Consider the following 23764-nt stretch of genomic DNA (forward strand, 5'->3'; position numbering starts at 1 on the left):
GGAGCAACTAACAAACCATTTGAATTAAACTGTAATCTCTATTTTTACATTAAATTGTGCAGCACATTACTTAAAGTGCATGTAGTTTCATTCTCGTCTGTGAGAGGCATTTTTTTTCAAGTTGGCGTCACTCCGGCTTAGTGCTACTTAATGTTGAAAGATGGAAAATTTTAATGACTTGGAGCTGATAAATAAAAACTGCATCCTATTGTCATCTGGAAAACTGGTGCAGAACAAGTAATTAGTGCTGGGTGATATGGAAAAATCATATCACGATATACCACCCACAATAAAGTACGTTTTCAGTTATTCTCTGAAAAGTTTGACAAAAATATCATTGCATACTTTTTTTGCAACTTTATTTTGAAGTGACATTTAACTGAACTGTCACAAATGAGAAAAATACATTTTAGTTTAGCAATATAAATGTATCAACTGACAACAGATGTGGTGGAGGTAGAGCTACAGTAGCCTTCACATTTTTTTTATCCACATCATAGTTATTTAAATAGTATTATCAAAATAAACTTTATTTAAAAAAAAAATTAAAGTGCACAACCCTTTCAAGTTTCTGAGCAGAAAAGCACTCAATTATAAAAAATAAACACAAACCATTTTTCAACCTTGTAGTGCAAAGTTTGCAAACCAAAATAAAGTATCAAAAGTAAATATCAGAGTTGTTGTGAAGCCACTCCTTCGTTATTTTAGCTGTGTGCTTAGGGTCATTGTCTTGTTGGAAGGTAAACCTTCAGCCCAGTCTGAGGTCCTTAGCACTCTGGAGAAGGTTTTTGTCCAGGATATCCCTGTACTTGGCCGCATTCATCTTTCCCTCAATTGCATCCTGTCCCTGCAGCTGAAAAACACCCCCACAGCATGATGTTGCCACCGCCATGCTTCACTGTGGGGACCGTATTGGACAAGTGATGAGCAGTGTCTGGTTGTCTCCACATATACCGCTTAGAATTAAGGCCAAAAAGTTCTATCTTGGTCTCATCAGACCAGAGAATCTTATTTCTCACCATCTCAGTGTCCTTCAGGTGTCTTTTAGCAAACTCCATGCGGGCTGTCATGTGTCTTGCACTGAGGAGAGGCTTCCGACAGGCCACTCTGCCATAAAGCCCTGACTGGTGGAGGGCTGCAGTGATGGTTGACTTTCTACAACTTCCTCCAATCTCCTGACTGCATCTCTAGAGCTCAGCCAAAGTAATCTTTGGGTTCTTCTTTACCTCTCTCACCAAGGCTCCTCTCCCCCGGTAGCTCAGCTTGGCCGGACGGCCAGCTCTAGGAAGGGTTCTGGTCGTCCCAAACGTCTTCCATTTAAGGATTATGGAGGCCACTGTGCTCTTGGGATCTTTAAGTGCAGCAGAATTTTTTTGTAACCTTGGCCAGATCTGTGCCTTGCCACAATTCTGTCTCTGAGCTCTTCAGGCAGTTCCTTTGACCTCATGATTCTCATTTGCTCTGACATGCATTGTGAGCTGTAAGGTCTTATATAGACAGGTGTGTGGCTTTCCTAATCAAGTCCAATCAGTATAATCAAACACAGCTGGACTCAAATGAAGGTGATCTCAAGGATGATCAGAAGAAATGAAAAGCACCGGAGTTAAATGTATGAGTGTCACAGCAAAGGGTCTGAATACTTAGGACCATGTGATATTTCAGTTTTTCTTTTTTAATAAATCTGCAACAATTTCAAAAATTTTTTTTTTGTCTGTCAATATGGGGTGCTGTGTGTACATTAATGAGGAAAAAAAATTATTTAAATGATTTTAGCAAATGGCTGCAATATAACAAAGAGTGAAAAATTGAAGGGGGTCTGAATACTTTCTGCACCCACTGTAGCAGTGCTGCCAGCCATAGAATGATACATTCTACAGAGAATCAGTGAGAGAAGTGCCTTCATTCCTGTACTGATGGGCTGTCTTTCTTCCAGTACTTAGAGTGCATCCGGAAAGTATTCACACGCATCACTTTTTCCACATTTTGTTATGTTACAGCCTTATTCCAAAATTGATTAAATTCATTTTTTTTCTTCAGAATTCTACACACAACACCCCATAATGACAACGTGAAAAAAGTTTACTTGGGTTTTTATGAAAATTTATTAAAAATAAAAAAACTGAGAAATCACATGTACATAAGTATTCACAGCCTTTGCTCAATACTTTGTCGATGCACCTTTGGCAGCAATTACAGACTTAAGTCTTTTTGAATATGATGCCACAAGCTTGGCACACCTATCCTTGGCCAGTTTCGCCCATTCCTCTTTGCAGTATCTCTCAAGCTCCATCAGGTTGGCTGGGAAGTGTCGGTGCACAGCCATTTTAAGATCTCTCCAGAGATGTTCAATCGGATTTAAGTCTGGGCTGTGGCTGGGCCACTCAAGGACATTCACAAGAGTTGTCCTGAAGCCACTCCTTTGATATCTTGGCTGTGTGCTTAGGGTCGTTGTCCTGCTGGAAGATGAACCGTCACCTAGTCTGAGGTCAAGAGCGCTCTGGAACAGGTTTTCGTCCAGGATGTCTCTGTACATTGCTGCAGTCATCTTTCCCTTTATCCTGACTAGTCTCCCAGTTTTTGCAGCTGAAAAACATCCCCACAGCATGATGCTGCCACCACCATGCATCACTGTAGGGATGGTATTGGTCTGGTGATGAGCGGTGCCTTGTTTCCTCCAAACGTGACGCCTGGCATTCACACCAAAGAGTTGAGTCTTTGTTTGATCAGACCAGAGAATTTTGTTTCTCATGGTCTGAGAGTCCTTCAGGTGCCTTTTGGCAAACTCCAGGCAGGCTGCCATGTGCCTTTTACTAAGGAGTGGCTTCCGTCTGGGCACTCTTAAGATACAGGCTTGATTGGTGAATTGCTGCAGAGATGGTTGTCCTTCTGGAAGGTTCTCCTCTCTCCACAGAGGACCTCTGGAGCTCTGACATAGTGACCATCTCCCCCATTCGCTCAGTTTAGATGGTCGACCAGCTCTAGGAAGAGTCCTGGTGGTTTTTAATTTCTTCCACTTAACGGATGATGGAGGCTACTGTGCTCATTGGGACCTTCAAAGCAGTAGAAATTTTTCTGTAACCTTCCCCAGATTTGTGCCAAGACAATTCTGTCGTGGAAGTCTACAGATAACTCCTTTGACTTCATGCTTGGTTTGTGCTCCAACTTGAACTGTCAACTGTGGGACCATATATAGACAGGTGTGTGCCTTTCCAAATCCTGTCCAATCAACTGAATTTACCACAGGTGGATTCCAATTAAGCTGCAGAAACATCTCGAGGATGATCAGGGGAAACGGGATGCACCTGAGCTCAATTTTGAGCTTCATGGCAAAGGCTGTGAATACTTATGTACATGTGCTTTCTCAATTTTTTTATTTTTAATATATTTGCAAAAATCTCAAGTAAACGTTTTTCACGTTGTCATTATGGGGTGTTGTGTGTAGAATTCTGAGGAAAAAAATGAATTTAATCCATTTTGGAATAAGGCTGTAACATAACAAAATGTGGAAAAAGTGATGAGCTGTGAATACTTTCTGGATGCACAGTATGCTCAGCCAACAAATGGCCATTAGCTAACAATATTACTGCACTTAGAGTTTCAATCTTCACATATAGTTGGCACATCATTTTTTTTTCCTTTTCTTTGCAGATGGTTTGCCCTTTTTTCATCTAACAAAAAGATAGAAATACCATGTAAATAATAAATCTTTTATTATTATTTCCATAGGGTCTCGTATGTGTTCTGACTCATGGGGCACCATTTAAGATTTGACTTGATCAATGCTGCTCCACATTTTCTGCCTACCTTACACAAAGATTCGAACTTTGGTTTATGTTTCTCTTTCCTGGTAGTTAAAGTATACATACTGGTTACCCACTCCATACACACATTGCCTTAATTGTAAACACTTTGTTGAAACCCGCCCACAAGCCAATAAATTCACCCCCCACCTCCATGTTCTCCTGCCACAAAATAAATTAAAGATGTGTTGATTATTTCTGGCAATGTAAGTCAGTTATCAAAGCGACTAGATTAAAGTGTCAGTTCTCAAAATTCTTGGGCATTTATCACTATTTCCTTGTTAGGTTCACTCATGTACTGTATATTTTCCTTCCAGGTGGACTGAAGATGGTCCTAAGTAATGCATTTCTCAGTGGTACTGATTGTAAAATTTCTTTGAACCATTGTTCATTCCTTTTCTTTGAGACATTTTCTAGTATTAAGCGCTTGCAGACTTGAGCAGTGTTTTTGCTTAGTCAATTTTTTAATGTTTTGTTTATAAGCTGTGCTTTTATAGTTCTATGCAGTGAATACTTTGGGTTAAGTTTTAAGCTTACTTTAAATAGACTCAAATGTACATGAATAATGTAAATATGTTTACAATGCAGGTTTATAGAAGAGAAGTGGAAGAAAATGGCATTGTTCTTGACCCTTTAAAAGCAACTCACATAGTCAAAGGGGTGACGGGTCATGAGGTCTGCCACTATTTTTGGAATGTGGAGGTTCGCAATGACTGGGAAAGTAAGTTATTGTATATGCATAATAAACAAGTCTTTTGCGGAGGTATGAATAATAATTTATAATTAATTGATGTCTGAGTTGTTAGGCTTATTTTTGTAAAATGCTTCTGAAAAAACCTTTTCCAAACACATTCACGCAGTATTTTATTTTGAGAGCTTTAATTTCTATTTGAGGTTATTAATGAACTGTTATTTGATTACTGTTGTTGCATTTAATTTTCTACAGGAAATGTATAGTGACAGTACCACTCCCTCACTGATGAACCTGTGTAGTGGTGTCCTGAGCTAATTTTTTGTTCCATAAGCTCAAGAAGAATAGTTTTTTTGTTTTGCTGTGCAAGAGGGATAAGAATTGTAGGATGGGTTTGGTCCAGTAGATGGGAGTTTCACAGCCACAGTATATAGCAAATGGTTTTGGGAAATCATTCCATTTAAAAATTAGTTAATTTTTTGTAAGTAATGAGTTATGTAAGTTACACAATTATTATAAAGTGCAGTGTGTTATAAATAGTGCATTATGTTCGTGTTACTTTTTCTTTTGTTTGAAATGCTGCACATTTCCCTATCCATTTATTAAAACCTAAACCCTTTCACCTTCATGAAACTGACCAGCAACACAGCACAATTTGATCATTTTAGTGTGTTTTATCAATATGATAGCTTCCCTGGGTCTTTACATGATGAGGAGCATGCTCCTCAGGTGGCAGAGACCTGTCTGAGGTGACTGGAATACCAGGAGAAGCTTAGCTATTAAAAGCTGCTCCCAGAAGTTGGCGGTGTATCTCATCCAGATACTTTGGAAAAATTTGTCATGACACTTAAGAGCATTTTGGCAGTGTCTCCTAGCTGCTAAAGTCCATCAGCTTCTTGTCTTAACCCAATGCTGCTTCAGTGATCAATGTTTTCCTGTGACCCTAAATGGGCTAGATAAAATTTACACCTCAGCACATGCAGGATTAAATGTATAGTAATAACTTTTGTGAACTTCAGCAGTAGGCAATACTTCTGACATTTTTTTGTTTATATATAGAAAAAAGTATTGTATAACAATTTGTTACTAAATCAGTAATCTGACTAAGTAACACACTTTAAAGTGTTACAGCCTTTTGCTACCAGTGCTATGGTATCTTTCCCTGAATTAATTGCTGCTTTAGCAAATTTTATCCTGTATAGTAACATGCGGAGGTTCTTTGTGTTCCTAGTTGAACAATTAGTTTTAAACTTTTCCTCTTCATTAATTAATAATGAAATGTTGGGCCAATATTTGTTTTCCCTGCTTACACTTACGACATGCTAAGACCTACTAAAGCAGTCTGGCTTGCCTGATGTTCCAAATCTTTACAGATGCATTCAGCTTTGTGGAAGTTGCTCTGTGAAATTTTCTTTACAAGTTTGTTTTTGACTTTCTGGCTCACTTTACCAAATTAATAGGTTTGCAGGGTCATAATTGTCATGTGTACAGGATACAGTGTACTTGTACATGCTAATCATCATATAACATATCACCGGTTTCTAGTGACATTTTTACGAAGTATATTCTCTTACAAATTAAATTAAGTACATTTAGTGTCTTAAAACTGTTTTTTTTATTAACTTTAATAACACATTTGACAGTTTGTGCAATGGAAATATCTTACAGTTGTAGTAAATTAAACTGATTTGTTTGGCTAATATTTAATACATCTTTAATTGTGATTTGGTCACTTTTTATATTCGGCATAATCTCAGCATTTTTAATATTTTTACACTTTGAAAAAAGTCATGGCAATATTGTGCACTTACATCTGTATCTTGGTACTTAACAGTTCTGATTTATATCTTTTTGTTTTCCCTTTTTTTCACCCATAGCAACTGTTGAAAATTTCAATGTGGTAGAAACGTTAGCAGATAATGCAGTCATCATTTATCAGACGCACAAGGTAAGTGTGTAAATCTATCAGCTATCTATCTACGCATGGCCAACCATACTGGCACCCTTGCACTTATTTCAGAAACTGCGCCACTTCTCCCAGAAACTTGTTACAATTTCAAATGCTTTGGGAGTTGCATGATTACTCCTTTTGTTTGTATTAAAACAACGTAAAAAAGCAGAGGAAAAAAGTCAAATCTGATATTTCACACTGAACCTGAACTCCAGAAATGGACTGGACAAAATAATTGGCATCTTTACAAAATTATAAAGAAATAATTAGATTTCATTCATGTAATGATCCCTTAATTTGTACTTAAACTCCTGTGTGGCAAATAACGTGTTGGCAATATAGAAATCACACTAGCAGCTAGTTTAATTGGAGAAAAGTTGACTTAATCTTTGTGTCTGTGTCTGTCAAGCATGGTGAAGGTTCATAGGTATTTTGGGATTGCTTTGGTGCGTATAGCACTAAATGATTTGACTGTGTATAGGGCATCATGAAATCTGAAGGCTACCAAAGAATTTCAGAGAGCAGTGTTGGGCCCTGTGTCAGAAACCTGGGTCACTATCAGAGGTAATGAGTTCCAGCAGGATAATGACCCAAAGCATATCTTAAAAAGCACCAAGAAATAAATGATTTAAGACAAAGTGGTAGAAAGTTTTGAAGTGACCAGCAATGAGTGTGCATCTAAATCCTGTACAACAACCTCATTCATAATTACAAGAATAGGATGTTGTATAATGTTAGCCATAATGGATCCAATGAGAAGTCCAGCAACTGCAAGCTTTCAAGGCAGCTTAGACCCCTTCTTCAGGCAACTGCAAGCAGCTTACATATTATCTGTTAAATTAGCCAAAAAAAAGTGTAATTTTGCTTGGTTACAGGAAGAGGTTGATTTCAGTTAATTGTTTCCAAAGTGTGTGCTACCAAATATCAAGTTGAAGGTGGCAATAATTTTGTTCAGTCAATTTCTGGAGATTTGTGTGATATAATACCAGATTTCACCTGTTTTCTCTGCTTTATGTTCTAATGCAAACAAAAGAAATAAATATGTGCATTCCAAAGCATGTGTAACTGCAACAATTTTCTGAAAGAAGTGCGGGTGTGCCATTTTTTTAACAGTTGACTGTGTATGTATAATTATATAATTCGTGTGTGTACATATATACATATACACATATATACAGCGCCCTCCACAATTATTGGCACCCCTGGTTAAGATGTGTTCTTAGGATTCTAATAAATACTTTTTTTTTCCCCAAAAAATATAGACTCACAACACAAAATATAGAAAAAACCATCCTTTTAATTGAAGTACATTTATTCATGGGGAAATAAATCCCACATTAAGAAATAAGTTTTTTCATGAAATCATGTGTGCCACAATTGGCACCCCTGCTGTTAATATTTCATACAACCGCCTTTTGCCAACAAGACTGCACTTAATCTTCTATAACATTTCACAAGGTTGGAGAATACAGAGACATGGATTTTTGACCATTCCTCTTTGCACAATCTTTCTAGATCGTTTTGGGTCCTCTTTTATGCACTTCCCTCTTCAGCTCACCCCACAAGTTTTCAATGGGGTTGAGGTCTGGGGACTGAGATGGCCATGGGAGGAGCTTGATTTTGTGTCGTCTGAATCATTTTTGTGCAGATTTTTCCATATTTTAGGGTTATTTTCCTGCTGGAAGACCCGATGACGACCCATCTTCAGCTTTCTGGCAGAGGCCACCAAATTTTGATTTAAAATGTCCTGGTATTTCAAGGAGATCATGATGCCATGCACCCTAGCAAGGTTCCCAGGGGTTTTGGAAGAAAAACAGCCCCACAGCATCACAGATCCTCCACCATACTTTACAGTGGGCATGAAGTGCTTTTCCGCATACTCATTCTTGGATTCATGCCAGACCCACTTAGAATGTTTGTTGCCAAAAATCTCAATTTTAGTCTTATCTGACCAAAGCACACGGTCCCAGTTGAAGCCCCAACACCGCTTAGCAAACTCCAGATGTTTACGTTTGTGATTGTAGGTGAGAAAAGGCTTTTTCTTTGCATGTCTCCCGAACAGCTTGTTGGCATGGAGATAGCGTCTTATGGTTGTCATGGAGACTTTGTGACCCCAAGATACCACTGTTTGGTGCAGTTCTCTAACAGTGAGCTTTGGATAATTTTTTTACTTCTCTTACCATCCTCCTCACTTTGCGTGGAGGCAAGATAAACGTGGGTCCTCATCCAGCCTTGTTTGTCACTGTTCCTGTAGTTTTACACTTCTTTATTATTACTCTGTAAATACAGGAAGGTTTAGACGAGGAGCTATTTTCTTGTAGCCATTACCTGACTTTTGAAGGTCGACACACATCTGCCTTACTTGAATGGCATGTTCTCTTGTCTTTCCCATGTTGAAGAGTGGCTAGGAGCAATAGGACTCTGTCACGTCATATTTATACCCCAGGGACAAAGGAAGTCATTAGTTACTAATTAAAAGTTCCAATTTTCTCTGATCAACCTTAAAAACTAAACTAGAAATTAAAAAAATGCTTCAATTACATTTATTTTATAGTAATTGTTAGGGGTGCCAATAATTGTGGCACACCTGATTTCATGCAAAAAATGTATTTCTTAATGTGGGATTTTTTCTCCCACTGAATAAATGTACACACACACACACACACACACGTATATTATATTATATATTATCATATTATATTATCATATTATATTATCATATTATCATATTATATTATATATTATATTATATTAATATAATATAGTGTGTGTGTGTGTGTCTCTATCATAAATTAAATATAAAATCTATGGGCGCTGTCATCCCCTTGAACCCTCGGATCAGACGCCAGACACCAGGTAAAAGTCCCATAATTGACTTTATTTAAACTACACAGTGCACCCTCCTCTCCACAATACTCATTAAACAATACAATTCCTCCTACTCCCAGACGCGTTGCCACCCAGCTCAGCGCCTCGTCTGGGATTTCCCACAGTTCTTTATAGTACGTGACCCGGAAGTGCTTCCGAACCCTGAGTTCATGCGACTTCCTAGCACTTCCGGGTCAGATCTAAAGTCGTCTTTTAATCCCGGAAGTACGTCATTCCTTCTGTCGCTGTGACTAAGATGTACTTCCGGGTTATAGGGCACGTACTAGTCTCTGGGCCTCCCTGCAGCGTCCTCTGTTGGCCCCCAAGGTATCCAGCAGGGCTGTAAAGGAAAACTCCACTGTCCATGATTCCCTGCTGGCATTCGGGGCAACTCCATACTGCAGGAAGGCCTCCACCTGGCGGCCTGGGGGTATTGGCTGGGATGACTGGCTGGCCATATTCCACACTATACAAACAGTACTGTGCAAAAGTTTTAGGCAGGTGTGAAAAAATGCTGTTTCATGAAGACAGTTTCATGTCATGGCAAGATTGAGCACAGCAACAAGACACAAGGTCTCACCCAGACAAAGATTTCAAAGCAGACTGGGGTTTCAAGATGTGCTGTTCAAGCTCTTTTGAAGAAGCACAAAGAAACGGGCAACATTGGGGATCGTAGGCGCAGTGGCCGGCCAAGAAAACTTAGTGCAGCAGATGAAAGACACATCAAGCTTATTACCCTTCGAAATCGGAAGATGTCCAGCAGTGCCATCAGCTCAGAACTGGCAGAAACCAGTGGGACCCAGGTACACCCATCTACTGTCTGGAGAAGTCTGGCTAGAAGTGGTCTTCATGGAAGAGCCAAAAAGCCATACCTCCAGCATGGAAACAAGGCCAAGTGACTCAAGTATTCACGAAAACATAGGAACTGGGGTGCAGAAAAATGGCAGCTGGTGCTCTGGACTGAAGAGTCAAAATTTGAAATATTTGGCTGTAGCAGAAGGCAGTTTGTTAGTCGAAGGGCTGGAGAGCGGTACTCATTATTGTCTGTTGGCAAGCAAAGTACTCTTAACATTCCAAGGTGTCCAGTTAAGTGAATTTAAATGTCTTTTATTTTTTTTCTATATTTATTTGTTATTGCTAGTTACATTAGTACTGAATTTTGACCTTTTTATTTATTCTGATTATTGTATGTGAGGTATGCATTCTGAGTTTTTTTTTTTTTCTTCTTTCAAAAAGCCAATTAATGAATTTCAATTTCAGAGAGTTTGGCCTGCCTCTCAGAGGGATGTGCTGTATTTATCAGCAATACGTAAAATCCTGGCTAACAATGAAAATGACCCTGACACATGGATTGTTTGTAATTTTTCTGTAGACCATGACAGTGCTCCTGTAAGTGTGTTTTTTTTTTTTTTTCCTTTGTCTTTGTTCATACATGTGGTTATACACATTTAATAACTATAAAAATCTAATCTTAACTGCATTGGCATGCTTTAAAACTGGTTTCTTGCCACATGACTATGCTTGTTGTGGTTATTTTTTGTCATGTATTTTACTGTCTTTTTAGTGAGTTCACCTTGAACTGCAAAAACATGTTTAAAAGTCAAGTAATTTAAAACTGTTGGGAGAGTGGTTTCTGTCTTTCCATTGGTTATTGCATGATCTGTAAATTTTTAGACCCTACTCATCAACTCACCTTGCACATGATTCTTCAACCCCACAATCATTTATTAAACACAGTAGATCTGGGCACACAATAACTTTACTCACTTTGTTTGCTGACAAAGTATTTTTTACTGCTTGGGGCTTTGTAATTATTCATTGAAAAATGTGTAAATAAGCTGTTTATTAAACATCATCAGACTAACACTGCACTTCATTTGGGCAGATACTGTGCACTTTAAAACCTATGATTAGTTGGAAAATGACTTCACATCATGGCTTTATGATGTATTCTTCAATTTATTTGAATATTCATTGATAAAGTTACAAGTCTTGGTCTTATGATGTATTCTGTTTTTTTAGAATATTCACTGGTATCTCTGTGCAGACTATGTAATTACATTGTATAGATTTACAGTTGGGGTGTTTTTCACTGAGTATAGTTAAATATTATTTTTGACAATGTTCTTAAAGTACTAAATTAATAAATGAATACTGTGTATTAAGTGTATTCACTATTGTAAAACCTCTCTTGACTAGTCTTTTTTAAAAATGAAATGATTTCATCAAGTCCTGCTTGTTGTGCAGACCACCAGAAATGATAATACACTTTCTTTATATAGCGCCTTTCCCACACCCAAGGCACTTCAGAGTTTAAGAACGGCAGGGTATACAGTATATAGCATTGAACAAAACCAGATAAATAAGAGTAAGATAGTAAATTCAGAGAAAAGCCTAACAGACCAAATAATTGATGGTCTAGCGCACATATATACATATGACATGAGCATCTTGACATAGTCCAGAGTCTGGGTGCTATACAGCTGAAGGCCCTGTCACCCATGAAGTGTAGATTAGTGTGGGACACAAGAAGATTGCCAGAATCAGAGGACCTTAATGGGCGGTCAGGCACATAGTGATGGAGAAGGTCACTGGTGTAGTTTGCCGCAAGGTCGTTTAAGGCTTTGTAGGTTATTGGTAGAATTTTATATTCAGTTCTGTAAGACACAGGGAGCCAGTGAAGGCAAAGAAGGATGGGTGTTATGTGCTCGCTGTTGTTGGTCTGTGTCAGGACTCTTTTAGCCGAGTTTTGAATAAGCTGGAGCTGTGATACAAGATTAGAAGGGGCACCTGCCAGTAGGGAATTCAATAATCGATGCTCAAAAGCATGCACAATATTATATATAAACACACATTGTTCTACTGCTTTTGTTTTTCATTTTCAATAGCTGTAGTCAAAATCAAAATACTTGTTTCAGTTCTAAAGCTTTACCCTTCTCAAATAGTGTAAGATGATACAGACATTAGGGACTGAGGCAAGTGATTATATAATTGTATTTAAAGCGCAACAAAAAAATCTCTCTTTGATTTGTCTGGATCCTGCAAAACTATTCAATGATTTTTTTTTTTCTGCACAAATAGTGATATAGAGGAAGTTAATAGGCAATCAAGCCATAATTCTCGGACTAGGAACTTTTTTTCAATAATTACCTGTTATCAGAGCAGTGAATTATAACTTACCACTTATAATGTAGACAAGTAAAATACATGTGGAAAGGTTTTACAAAAGTTAAGCAAATTTTAACTTTGTTGTGAAATAGTTATCTTTTAAGCACTCTCAACTACAGTAGTTTGCTAACAGTCAACAGCATTACATACACATAGCAAGTGCGTGCATGCATGACACTGGCATACATGCTGTTAGACATGAAAACTATATATGACTACGTTATGGAATGTAAAGGGTGGAAGGCACTCTCAGTTGTAGAGCACGTACATCCTTACTGTTGAGTATGTCGATATTATGCTTTGTATGCTATCCCATAATATAAATGTTTGAAAGCTAATCTACGTATATTCTGGGAAAGTATGTAAGAAATTATTTAAAGCAAGATTTTCCATAATTGTATTATGTTGTGAGCTGTACTGTAACACATTACAGTAAGGGAAATTTTTTGACCTTATTTCGTAGTTGCCAATATGAAGTTTGTTTATATGATTTATGTCATGTACTAAATATTATTTAACCATCAAAAATATACTTGTGTGTACAATGTTTTCCTCCTTTTCTTAATCAGCTTACTAACAGATGTGTGCGTGCCAAAATAAACATCGCCATGATATGTCAGACACTTGTAAGTCCACCTGAGGGTAACAAAGAGATCAGTAGAGATAATATCTTGTGCAAGATCACTTACGTTGCTAATGGTAAGTAATTTTCTTTTCAAAAAAATTGGAATAAACTTTTTTGTTTTCTGTATGTTAAAATATATATTTATACAATCAAAATTGAATCATGGGAATTCCTGTACTTGTGTAGGCTTTTTTCTTTCATGGCTTTATTTTGTAGACTGTAGCATGATATATTTATGTAGTGTTAATTTTTCATTGTATGTCAAGCAGTGTGCTAATTATTACAAATAAACCTGTGTACATTGTGTAGTACTGTAAATTGTTCCTTGTTGGCACAGTGGATGGTGCAGCTGCCTAACCACTCTAGAATCCAACTACCATTCACACATTGTTTATAGTTTTCCCATTTCCCCTCTTAAGTAAGTTATTGGCAAATTTAAAAATGAGAATTTTTCATTACAGCATCTTCCATTTCTTTGTAAAATGTACAAAAGAGATGAAAGAATGTTGACACTTTAAGACGGCAAACAGAAAATCATTTCTTTTCACTTTTTTTTCTTTGCAGAAAAACCTCTTTTCAGTTTTTAGCAAAAAAGAGAACCGAGTGGCAAAATATCAAAAAACGCACTTCTTGAATAGTGTCCCTGTAAAAAAGAGAACCGAGTGGCAAAATATCAAAAAACGCACTTCTTGAATAGTGTCCCTGTGCAGGATCATGTACTTATTCATTACTAGACAATAGGACAGTACTTTACATAACTTTTGGGTCTTTTGATATTTACATTTATCATCTTTCATCTATTATAAACAAATAGTTGAGATCATAGAACTCTCATGCTGGCTTTTGCGTGTCTGTTCCTTAATCGAGTTACTAATTGCACATCATTCTTTCTGCTAGCTGGTGGTGGCAGCAGAGTCCATAGTAGCTTGATTGACCTGGGATGACTTTCTGTGGGTGTTTTCAGCTGGAAAATCACGGTCACTGTTGATTTGTTCTTTCACATGCAGAGAGGGTTGCCTGTTAGTGCAATACGCTGCTTGTTAAAACGGATGACTCCTGCTCTTACGTGCACTTAGTGCTGTGTGGGTATTTTGAACTATCGTATCTGTTCAAGTTCTATTTAAATTTTAAATACAAGTAATTTTTATTTAGTCGACAGAAATATGTTTAGTAGAAATGTAAGTTAAATTTAGTCATCATTGCATAAATTTTTCTTCACCATAGAAATTTAAAGACTAAATTCAACTTTCATTCCTACCAAAGATATCTCTGGCGACTAAATAGAACCTACTTACAGTGAACCCTCATTTATCACGGTTAATCCGTTCCAGACTCTACTGTGATACATGAATTTTCGCAAAGTAGGATTCTTTATTTATAAATCGAATATTTTCGCAGTTAGAGTATAGAAAACCTGTTTACGACCTTCTAAATATGTTTTTTAACATTATTAGAGCCTTCTAGACATGAAATAACACCCTTTAGTCACCATTACACTCGTATTACCCAATATATTAGACAAAATAAGAGAAAATAAGACATATTAGACGTTACAAATATCATATTACTAGGCGCAATTGCCTTTTAAGGCGACCGACTTTTATCCTCAATTTTTGTGTGCTCCATGTGTACATCAGACATGTAAGTTTAGGGAATGAGAACATCAAAGTGCCCATTCGTAACATCTCCTGAAAGCCTACATTTTTTTTTTTTTTTTTTTTTTATCCCCTCAAGTGCCTGTCCAAAGTCGTACAATGTCAGCCCGAATCTGTACCACTAAAGACGGAGTTTCATGCACTGAATAAGCTATAGATGAGAATAAGCAAGCACCATCTCCCCTGATATTTACTACGCGGTGAGGCATTTGTACTCCATCAACATTAATTATTTCCAGAGACATAATTTTGTCTATTTTTCCAGCGCATCACGCACAAAAGCAAGGGAACGGTGACAGCACCAGTACTCTCCTCACATCGCGTCGCTTCGCACCTCAAGCCACAAGTAGCAAGTCTGTAATAAGCACAATACCGCTACGCTTTGCACTCACGGGACGGAAGGACAATCCCAAATGCTTTTATCTAGTAGATTATTGTACTGTACATTTAATTGCACACAACCACTAACCTATGAAGGCACGACATCAGTAGGAGAGTCTTCAGAGGTGTTGCAGTATCTTCAGCAGGTGCGTTGTGGTCTTCAGTGAAGAAGTACTAGGAGTAGGCAGTGGGTGTCTGGGTGCGCGACTGAAGAACATCTTGATAGGCAGTTGCTGGCGCTGTCTTTTCATATGCGTGAGGAGGCTTTTGTAGGGTATTGCCATCTTTAATCATATCCAAGAGTTTCACCTTCTCCTGGATTGTAAGCATCTTCCTCCGGCGCTTAGTTTTCTTGTCGGAAGGCTTAGGAAAAGCAGCACTTTTAGGAGCCATCGTAGGGCTTAGATAAAAGTTCTCAAAGCGCATGCATAGTGACGTAAGCGTGTATGAGAAAAAAATCGCGATAGACTGAAGCAGCGAAAGTCGAAGCGTGATATAGCGAGGGATCACTGTATATCCAAATTCGAGCTATTGAGCTGTCGCCTGCCTGCCTGAATAAGTCACCCTCGCTTCGCTCTTACTTTTTTACTGTTCCTTTAATCATGGCTAGTCGCGGAAAAATAATAAAATGGAAGTGGAATTACACTGAGAGTGGCTTTACCAAAACAATTCTTGATGGCGAATAAAGTATCAATTATTCATAAAGCTTCAATTGGTGATTTGCTTTTCTGCGTTAACCTCATTTTTTCATACTTCTTCTCAAACCAAGGGGGTGAGAGGGTAAAATGAATCGGGAAGCGCTGATCAATGTAATCGGTGTACCAGGAAATCATGCATTGAGAGAAGTTTGCCTTTGTTTGTAATGCAAAGTGTGATTAAATGCGTTATTTTTTAACGCGTTATGGAGCACATGCATCAAAGCTTCTCAGCTGTGCTTGTGCTAAGAAAAGGAAACATTTTAAAAATAACGTAACACGATTATTAATGTAACCTTTTGTAAGTAGTGCCTGGAGGATTCAGAGTGTGGAGAAACTCTAGAGACAGCGTGTGTATTAACTTGTGGATTTTTCTGTGAGTATTTGGTGGCAGCGTCACAAAGTTGGTTCCGCAAGACTGTGTTAGCTGCGGAGCTCAGCTCAGAGCGAAATGAGGTGAATGGGAGGGGAGATGATGACGTGACTCCCCCTCCCGCCTTATCTGTCCATCCCCAAACAAACACAGTCTCTTGGAATTTGCATAAGCACAGCCCTTCAACAGCAATTTTAACTTAGTTACAAAGTGATCAAAACTCTTGTTTATATCCTGCATCCTCTCATTAAACTTGTATCCCGCATTAGCCGTGGGCATGACAAACGCCAGCGGCAGCCTGTCTATGAACTTAATTTAAACTTTAGGTTTACACCGTGCTTTGTTTCCGAAGTAGCTGCACTCATGAATATGGTTGTATGTGTCAGTCGCTCGCTTCTTATTGTTTCGCTGCCTTCTCAATTGTATAATGCATGTTTTTTTTTTTTCAGCGCTTTTTGGAGCTCTTCCTTGTTTGCTACGTACTGCGTTGACAGTTCACGTGATTACGTGGGAGGTGTGATGATGTCACACGAAACTCCCCCACGGCCATCGAGCTCAACTCCATTACAGTATATGGAGAAAAATAGCTTCCAGTTATTACCATTACGCGTAGAATTTCGAAATGAAACCTGCCCAACTTTTGTAAGTAAGCTGTAAGGAATGAGCCTGCCAAATTTCAGCCTTCTACCTACACGGGAAGTTGGAGAATTAGTGAGTCAGTGAGGGCTTTTCCGTTTATTAGTATAGATGAAGATATGAAAAACACAACATATGTAAAACACAAAGCCTGGCTGCCTTTGTTACAATTACTGGTTCAAAGTAGTTAGGAAGCATTGAAGATCAGCAGCTTTACTACCTTTGGAACTATACAGAATTATAACTTGAACTTCAGTGACAACACTTATTGTATCTGACATATGTAGTATAAACACAGGATTTCCTGAGAAGGCAGAAGAGCATAAAGGAATGTTCTTGGGAACTTTTATGACTAATGCACATCTCATTTATGAGACATTCTCCTGGCCTTGTATGTAGTTTCCCTTCTGGACAATGAAAGGAAAATAATCAGTTTATTTATTTGTTTTTGTTTTATCTTTGTAGATAGCTAGGTATGGGACTTCAAGCACTGTTTTCAATTTTTTTTTTTGGAAATGGATCATAATTGCAGAGTATTACACAGTCATGCAGTATCTAAACAGTTACTTTTTGAGCTTTTCCACACAGGAGCATTCTTCCAAAAGTTTGTCTATATAAGACAATCTATGAGCTCTGCAGAAGATTCCACAGTATTTCTGGGCTTCATATCTTGCTTAACAGTTTATGAGCAGTATAATTTTGTCCTTTTATTGTGATTAATAGGAAGTTATGAACAAACCCTTTACATGGAATGATTTAACGTGAAATGCTTGTTTTAGGAATTGAAAGATACCGACACATTTTCAAAATATTTGAATTTTGTTTTAGTGAATCCAGGTGGATGGGCACCAGCATCAGTTTTGAGAGCTGTAGCCAAGAGGGAGTATCCTAAATTCCTTAAACGATTTACAACATACGTACAGGAAAAGACCTCTGGGAAGCCTATTCTTTTCTAACAGCACAAGGTAAATAAATGTAAGAACATCTAGAAGTAATGATCAATGACTTTTGACACTGTTCTTAGTAAATGTGTATGCTGTATTTTTACTAATGTTTCAAAGGAAATAGAAGTTTGAAGGATACAATTGACTTGGACAAGAAGTAATTTTATTATGCCAGATTCTCAAACCATATTTAGAATTAGTCATATTATTTGTTTGCCAAGTACTACACCTTATGTTTTTGCATTTGTATTGTGTTGTATGTTCTGCACTACATGTATTGTCATAATGTGCCAACATAGTCATTCATTGTGGAACCCTTTTATCCAGTTCAATAATATGGGGGTCAAGCCTATCCCAGTGTGATTGTTACCAAAGCAGAAACTAGCTGCCAGTAGAGCACCCTTAAAATACACTCCTGTAGTCAATCACTTGGAGCCAAATTAATTTAATGCAGACATCTTTGAGGTGGAATGGAAGGAAATGGAGATTGTGGCAACTGGAAAAGCCATTGGCGAGAATACCATTTTACCCATAAGGCTTTTTTTTTTTAGGCTGCTGTCCTCAGATAATTTGTTTAATGCTTAATTTAAATTTTTCTATGAATAAGAAAAAAATTTTAAAATGCACTTGAGATGCACTTGCCATTTTTGGTTTATGTTGGTGGGCATACATGCTAAATGGAAATGTCTTCTACTGGAACTTTACAGTTAATCAATTTGTGTCAGATAGCAATGAAAGTGTAATACAGTGCAGAGATTGACTTGTTCAACCCAACTAACTTTGCTGAGAACTCTGTCTTTTGTCTTTGTGTGCATTTGAGTGCTGCTTGGTAATATTTATGATAAACCAGATGTATAAATTTACAAGCATTTCTTGTTTGTCTTTAGAATTTTACATTGGTTTGCTGCCAAGTCTTCTACGCTTTGCTCAAGTGGTTTAAAATAAGACTGTGCAACCATTCCATTCCAAGTGAGTTGGGCAGAAGAACTGTGTGGGATCCAAGTCAAGACATTTTCTGATCTTCAGTACTGGCATCTGCAAAGTAATACTAGATGGGAAACAAATCACCTTGAGGCCAGATTATCCAACACTACCTGTGCACCGCTAAAACTTCTTGCTGTATCAATGTGTCAATTGGGGGGAGGGGGGGGAATACAAATATTGTTGTAATTTATATTGCTCTAGTGACAAATGTATACATTAAGAATTTTAATTTACTGGTTGAATGGCTTTAATAAGCAAGTTATGTTAATACTCTAGACCTACAATAATAGCCAACTACCACATTTTTGCAAAATTATGGATTTGTAATATACAAGGATTCTAGTTCTACACATTGTTCATCAACTTTAAAATGCCCGTGTTGCACCGTGTCTAACAATATTCATGACGAATATGCAAAAGAGAGTACATCTGCAAAATTAAAGTCAATTGTAGAAAACAGAAAGTGCTGCAGTGGAACAAAATAATATATAGTTTGTTTTGAGAACTGACAATATTGGTGGCACTGTGCACTGAAGATTTGTTTCTGGAAAAAAAAAAATAAATTCAGGAGTAGATAAAGCATCCTGACGGAAAAGAATTGTCAATACTGCTGTAAATTCTTTCATTTAGAATTTCTAGTTAACACACCCATTTCCCATCTCTATTTACTTTCATTTTGCAGCCAGGGGAAGCATTATAACTAATTCCAGTGTTCAGAATTCAACAGGGTGAAGGGACACATTTGAGGATCAGAAGTAAGGCAACTGCTGCTGTAAGATGAAACCATGGAGAGTGAAGGAGGGTTAATTTGATAGAATATAACCAAACTGAGAGGCTGTATCTCGAGATTAGTTGTCTTATTTGCATATTCTCAATAAAAAGAATAGTGATGTCACATTTTAATGTAATCAGTTTTAAAGAAACTGCAATTTTTTCTGTGTAATAGTTTTACTTAAAATAAGTATTGGGGGGGGGGCTTTTTAAGACAACTGTTTTTGTGATTTGGCCCAATCTGTAAATTACTGGCTACTCATATTGATGAAAGTAGATATGGGAAATGTTAATTTTCTACCTTTCCTCTCCAACTTTTATCATATTAACAAGAAAAGTAGCATTGGCATAAGGCAAAATGTAATCGCATTCCTTTACCTTGTCATTGAAACTATTGCTGCATATTTGCCGAAGTGTAAATGTGTTTTTGGCCCCAATGCATTGTTTATTTAGTAAATGAGCAATACTAGAACATCAGTTAGTTAAATGGTTATTCTGATACACATTTACAGGTTGTGTGATCTGTAGGAGAAAAGCTTTACTGTTGGAAATGTAAAGCAGAACATGCTTCCATGCAAGTAGCAGTGTCAATCTTATGTTGTTTTGAAACTAAAAAGAAATGTACATGCAGTTTCGACTTCAGCTGAAGCAATTCTGTTTTAATATATTGTTTGGTATTCTGTAAACTAAAAGGCTGCTGTATTCTGGGAAATAAATGTGGCTGGGAATGAAAGGCTGGCGTTTTTACAAAATAAAAACAATTGTTCTTCGTAATTATGCAGAATGTTAGATATGCATTCTGAATTCGAAAACAATACTAACTTTTGAGAACTAATAATAATTTTGTTTAGAAGAGCCATTACCCATTTCTGCTAACATTTCCAGTGTGGCTTTCTGTCCAGTTGTACTTGACAATGTTCCTAATGTAATGAAGTATAGCCCTGCGAGGGAATTTCATTCTGCAGCACTCCTTGGCATCTGCTCATAGTCCAAGGCAAAGATTGTAGTGGAAACTGCAGATTTTTATTTTTTTAAAGTTTGTATTTAGTCCTGTCCACACCAACTTAGTTTATTCAATCATGATAGTTTCTAATGACTGCTGCAAGACACTGAAAATATAGAACTTCAGCAATCTAAATATCAGACATTTACAACGGCACATCATTTGTACTGCCTATGATTCTATCATGGTCCTCATCTCAGTGTTATTTGCTGCACCGTTCTTTTCTGGTATTCTGATTTGTTCACAATGAAGTGCCTTTTGCCAGTTTTGCACAACACTTACCACCATAAAGTCATTAGTCGTAAAGTTGCTTTAGGTTCTCTTTCCTTTTTGGCACTAGTTTGTAAATAACCTTTCCAGGCTAATACTGAAGCTTTACTGACAGTCTGTCTAAATAGTACATAATTGGCATGTATGTCAGAGCTGAGGACTACATTCAGATATTTCCTTTGGAAATTACATTTTTTCAAAGAGATGAACATAAGGAATGTTAAATTAATTTTTTGTAATGCAGATTTTTGCCTCTTTTTAGTAAATATTACCAAACGTTTGGCTTCAATGAAATATGCCTCTGTGTTCTGAAGCCCTTTGTGAAAATGTTTCATACTGTTCATATGCTAAATATTTGAATGAATATTAGATTTACTATTCTTGTTTTAATAATTTTAGAAGCAGTTTTTTTTAATGGTCAGTGTGAATACTTCATACCATTACATAATGTAACTATCCTGGCCTGTTTTCTGGCAGCAGCCCTATATGAGGCAACAAATCAAAGTTTGAGTTTCTTTAGTATCCAGTAAATCTATGCTGCAATGTTTAAGCTATGAATGAAGAGTTCTGAGCCGCTATTCCTGTATAAGATCATTTAATAACCTGATGAGAGAGCTGCAACAGTTTTTTTTTTTTTTTAATTCCCCCGTAAAAATGTAGATGATATGGGCTGGCACCAAATACAAAAATAGTTTTTATTTTGTATTGTTAACTGAATGCAGTGTGTAGAGTAGTTTCACCAAGTCTTTGAGGCGGTAGTTGTGCAGGGCACAGTGTTAGTTCTGAAAAGACTGAACTGCAGCCTGGAGAGCAGTGGCTTTTGCAGGCTTTATTATGAGATGCACTTTGTAACAGTAATTGAAAGCCATGATACGCTTCTCAGGGATGGTCTGTTAACTGAGCAAGTTGGCAACATGCTATTCTAAACTAAAATCTTCAAAATGGAAACAAATAATCTATAACATAATGGGCAATAGCACACCACAATTGGTCATATAGATAATGAATGTCTTTCCAAACTCTCACATTTTATTAAAAAAAAAAAAAACAGAAAAAAGTACCATTTCAGGGGACCTTATAGTAAACAGATTTTTACTTTAAATCTGTATGTTTAGTGTATGGGAATGCAATATATTTTATCTCAGATCACAATAATTATCTTAATATATAAGCAAGTATATTATTCGATAGAAAAGGTGTCATTTCCCTGTAATGCCATAGTAATTTTGCAGTAAATCTAAGACTGCTGAGAATCTTGGGTTGTAGGACAGCTGCAGTGATTAGGTGGAACAGTAATATATAATGTGATTGGCTGAAATAAAATAGATGAAATGAATCATGAACACCTGGTTCTAACTGTCTTGTAGATTGTTCACCGCCATGTATGGCGTTATTTCAGTGCCACTATTCTGAGCACACATAAAAAAATATTGAGCGCACGTAAAAAAAATATTGCAAGTGCAAGTGTTGCATTTTGAGGAGAAATTTATTTTGAGCGTACAAAAGCTGAATTTGAGTGAACAAAATTCATTGCTGCGTGCAAAAAATGTATTTCAGTGTTTGCGCTTATCCATATACACACACACAATAGCACCCCCTCTCGCTCAGTTTTTTCATTTGCGCTTGCTTTCGCAATGTGTTGCTTGCGCTCACAACATTCTCTGCTGCGAGCGCTCAACTCTCTGTACACCGTTATAAGTGTGCCACAAAACCAACCAATCACAGACTTGGTTTCAAAAATTCTGATTGGCTCTTACGGTCTCCATTCAGCTCGCTAGCTGCTGCATTCTGGAAACAGTCCGAAATGTAGCTAAATCCAGCTAAACTCAATTAAACCCCAATTTTAAAATAAAATAATTAAAGATATTATCCGAACACTGAAATACATTTTTGCACGCAGCAATGAATTTTGTTCACTCAAATTCAGCTTTTGTACGCTCAAAATAAATTTCTCCTCAAAATGCAACACTTGCACTTGCAATATTTTTTTTACGTGCGCTCAGAATAGTGGCACTGAAATAACGCCATAGCCATGTTCTCTAGACACAATCATCAGTTGCTTAGTTTTTTTTTTACCCTTTGGAAGGGTCTGAGCAACATTTTGAAGTGGCCAGCCAGTGTACACAAAGACTGCAGTAGCTCTGATTTCAGAAGGATGGGACATATTCCTGTCTGTTACACAAATGCCCACTCAAAGCACTCTGTTGTTATGGTCATTTTGCAGGTCTAAAGTAAATTGTTTGTCTTTTGGTCTTGCTTTTGTAAATGTCCCAAATTTTTTCTTTTAATTTGCTATGTATAATCATTGATCTCATGGCTTATTTTCATGCTGCTAATTTTTCTAAAAATGGGTCATCTTGTTTCTTAAACAAATGTATTGTTTGTAATACTTGTCGAGGGCTGTTAATGAACTTTTGTCTGCATTTTCTCTGTTTCTCTCCTATGAAAACCAGTGGTTCTGATGGAGAGAAAGTTTGAAAAGCTTTATATTTTTCTTTTACAGAAATTTCTATATTTCTACTGTATTTTTAGTTGTACGTGTTATTCAGTTGTGTTGTGATTTAAAAAAAAAAAGAGTAATATTTGTATATAAACATGAGAGCTGTCAAGAGGGATTACTTGAATCTAATTGATAAGCCTTGGAAGTAAAGGTGCAATTGTTAAGAGTACACAGTGTGTTGACCAGAACAGCGACCCTTCGAAGGAAGGCTGTGGTGTGCTTAAAATAATAGCAATAATTAGTTTGCCCTTGAGAATACTTCACAAGCCAAAACTAATTAAAACGCTTTATCTGCTGGTATGCATACTTCATATTTCTGAAAGGATCTGGTGTTATGTTTGACTGGTTCATACAGTTATTTTGAAAAGTAATCGATTATGTTCCCCTGCATATGCATGATTTCAGTTGGAAACACTTCCTCTGCATTTCCCATCACTTACAAGATGAAT

At 37.1% G+C, this 23764-nt stretch overlaps 1 protein-coding gene across 2 annotated transcripts in view; it reads left to right on the top strand.

Moving 5' to 3' along the window:
* LOC120532436 (ceramide transfer protein) overlaps positions 1 to 22236 on the top strand; it is a 113679-nt gene extending 91443 nt beyond the window's left edge. For both annotated transcript variants that reach the window (XM_039758422.1, XM_039758423.1), the window contains 6 exons: positions 4389 to 4521; positions 6369 to 6439; positions 10571 to 10699; positions 13048 to 13177; positions 17672 to 17808; positions 18675 to 22236. In XM_039758422.1, the coding sequence (XP_039614356.1) occupies positions 4389 to 4521; positions 6369 to 6439; positions 10571 to 10699; positions 13048 to 13177; positions 17672 to 17799 (591 nt within the window). In that variant the 3' untranslated portion in view covers positions 17800 to 17808; positions 18675 to 22236. The remainder of the gene's footprint in view (positions 1 to 4388; positions 4522 to 6368; positions 6440 to 10570; positions 10700 to 13047; positions 13178 to 17671; positions 17809 to 18674) is intronic.
* Positions 22237 to 23764: the final 1528 nt, after the last annotated feature.

This window comes from Polypterus senegalus, chromosome 7 (genome assembly GCF_016835505.1).
Source record: "Polypterus senegalus isolate Bchr_013 chromosome 7, ASM1683550v1, whole genome shotgun sequence".
NCBI classification, from domain to species: domain Eukaryota; kingdom Metazoa; phylum Chordata; class Cladistia; order Polypteriformes; family Polypteridae; genus Polypterus; species Polypterus senegalus.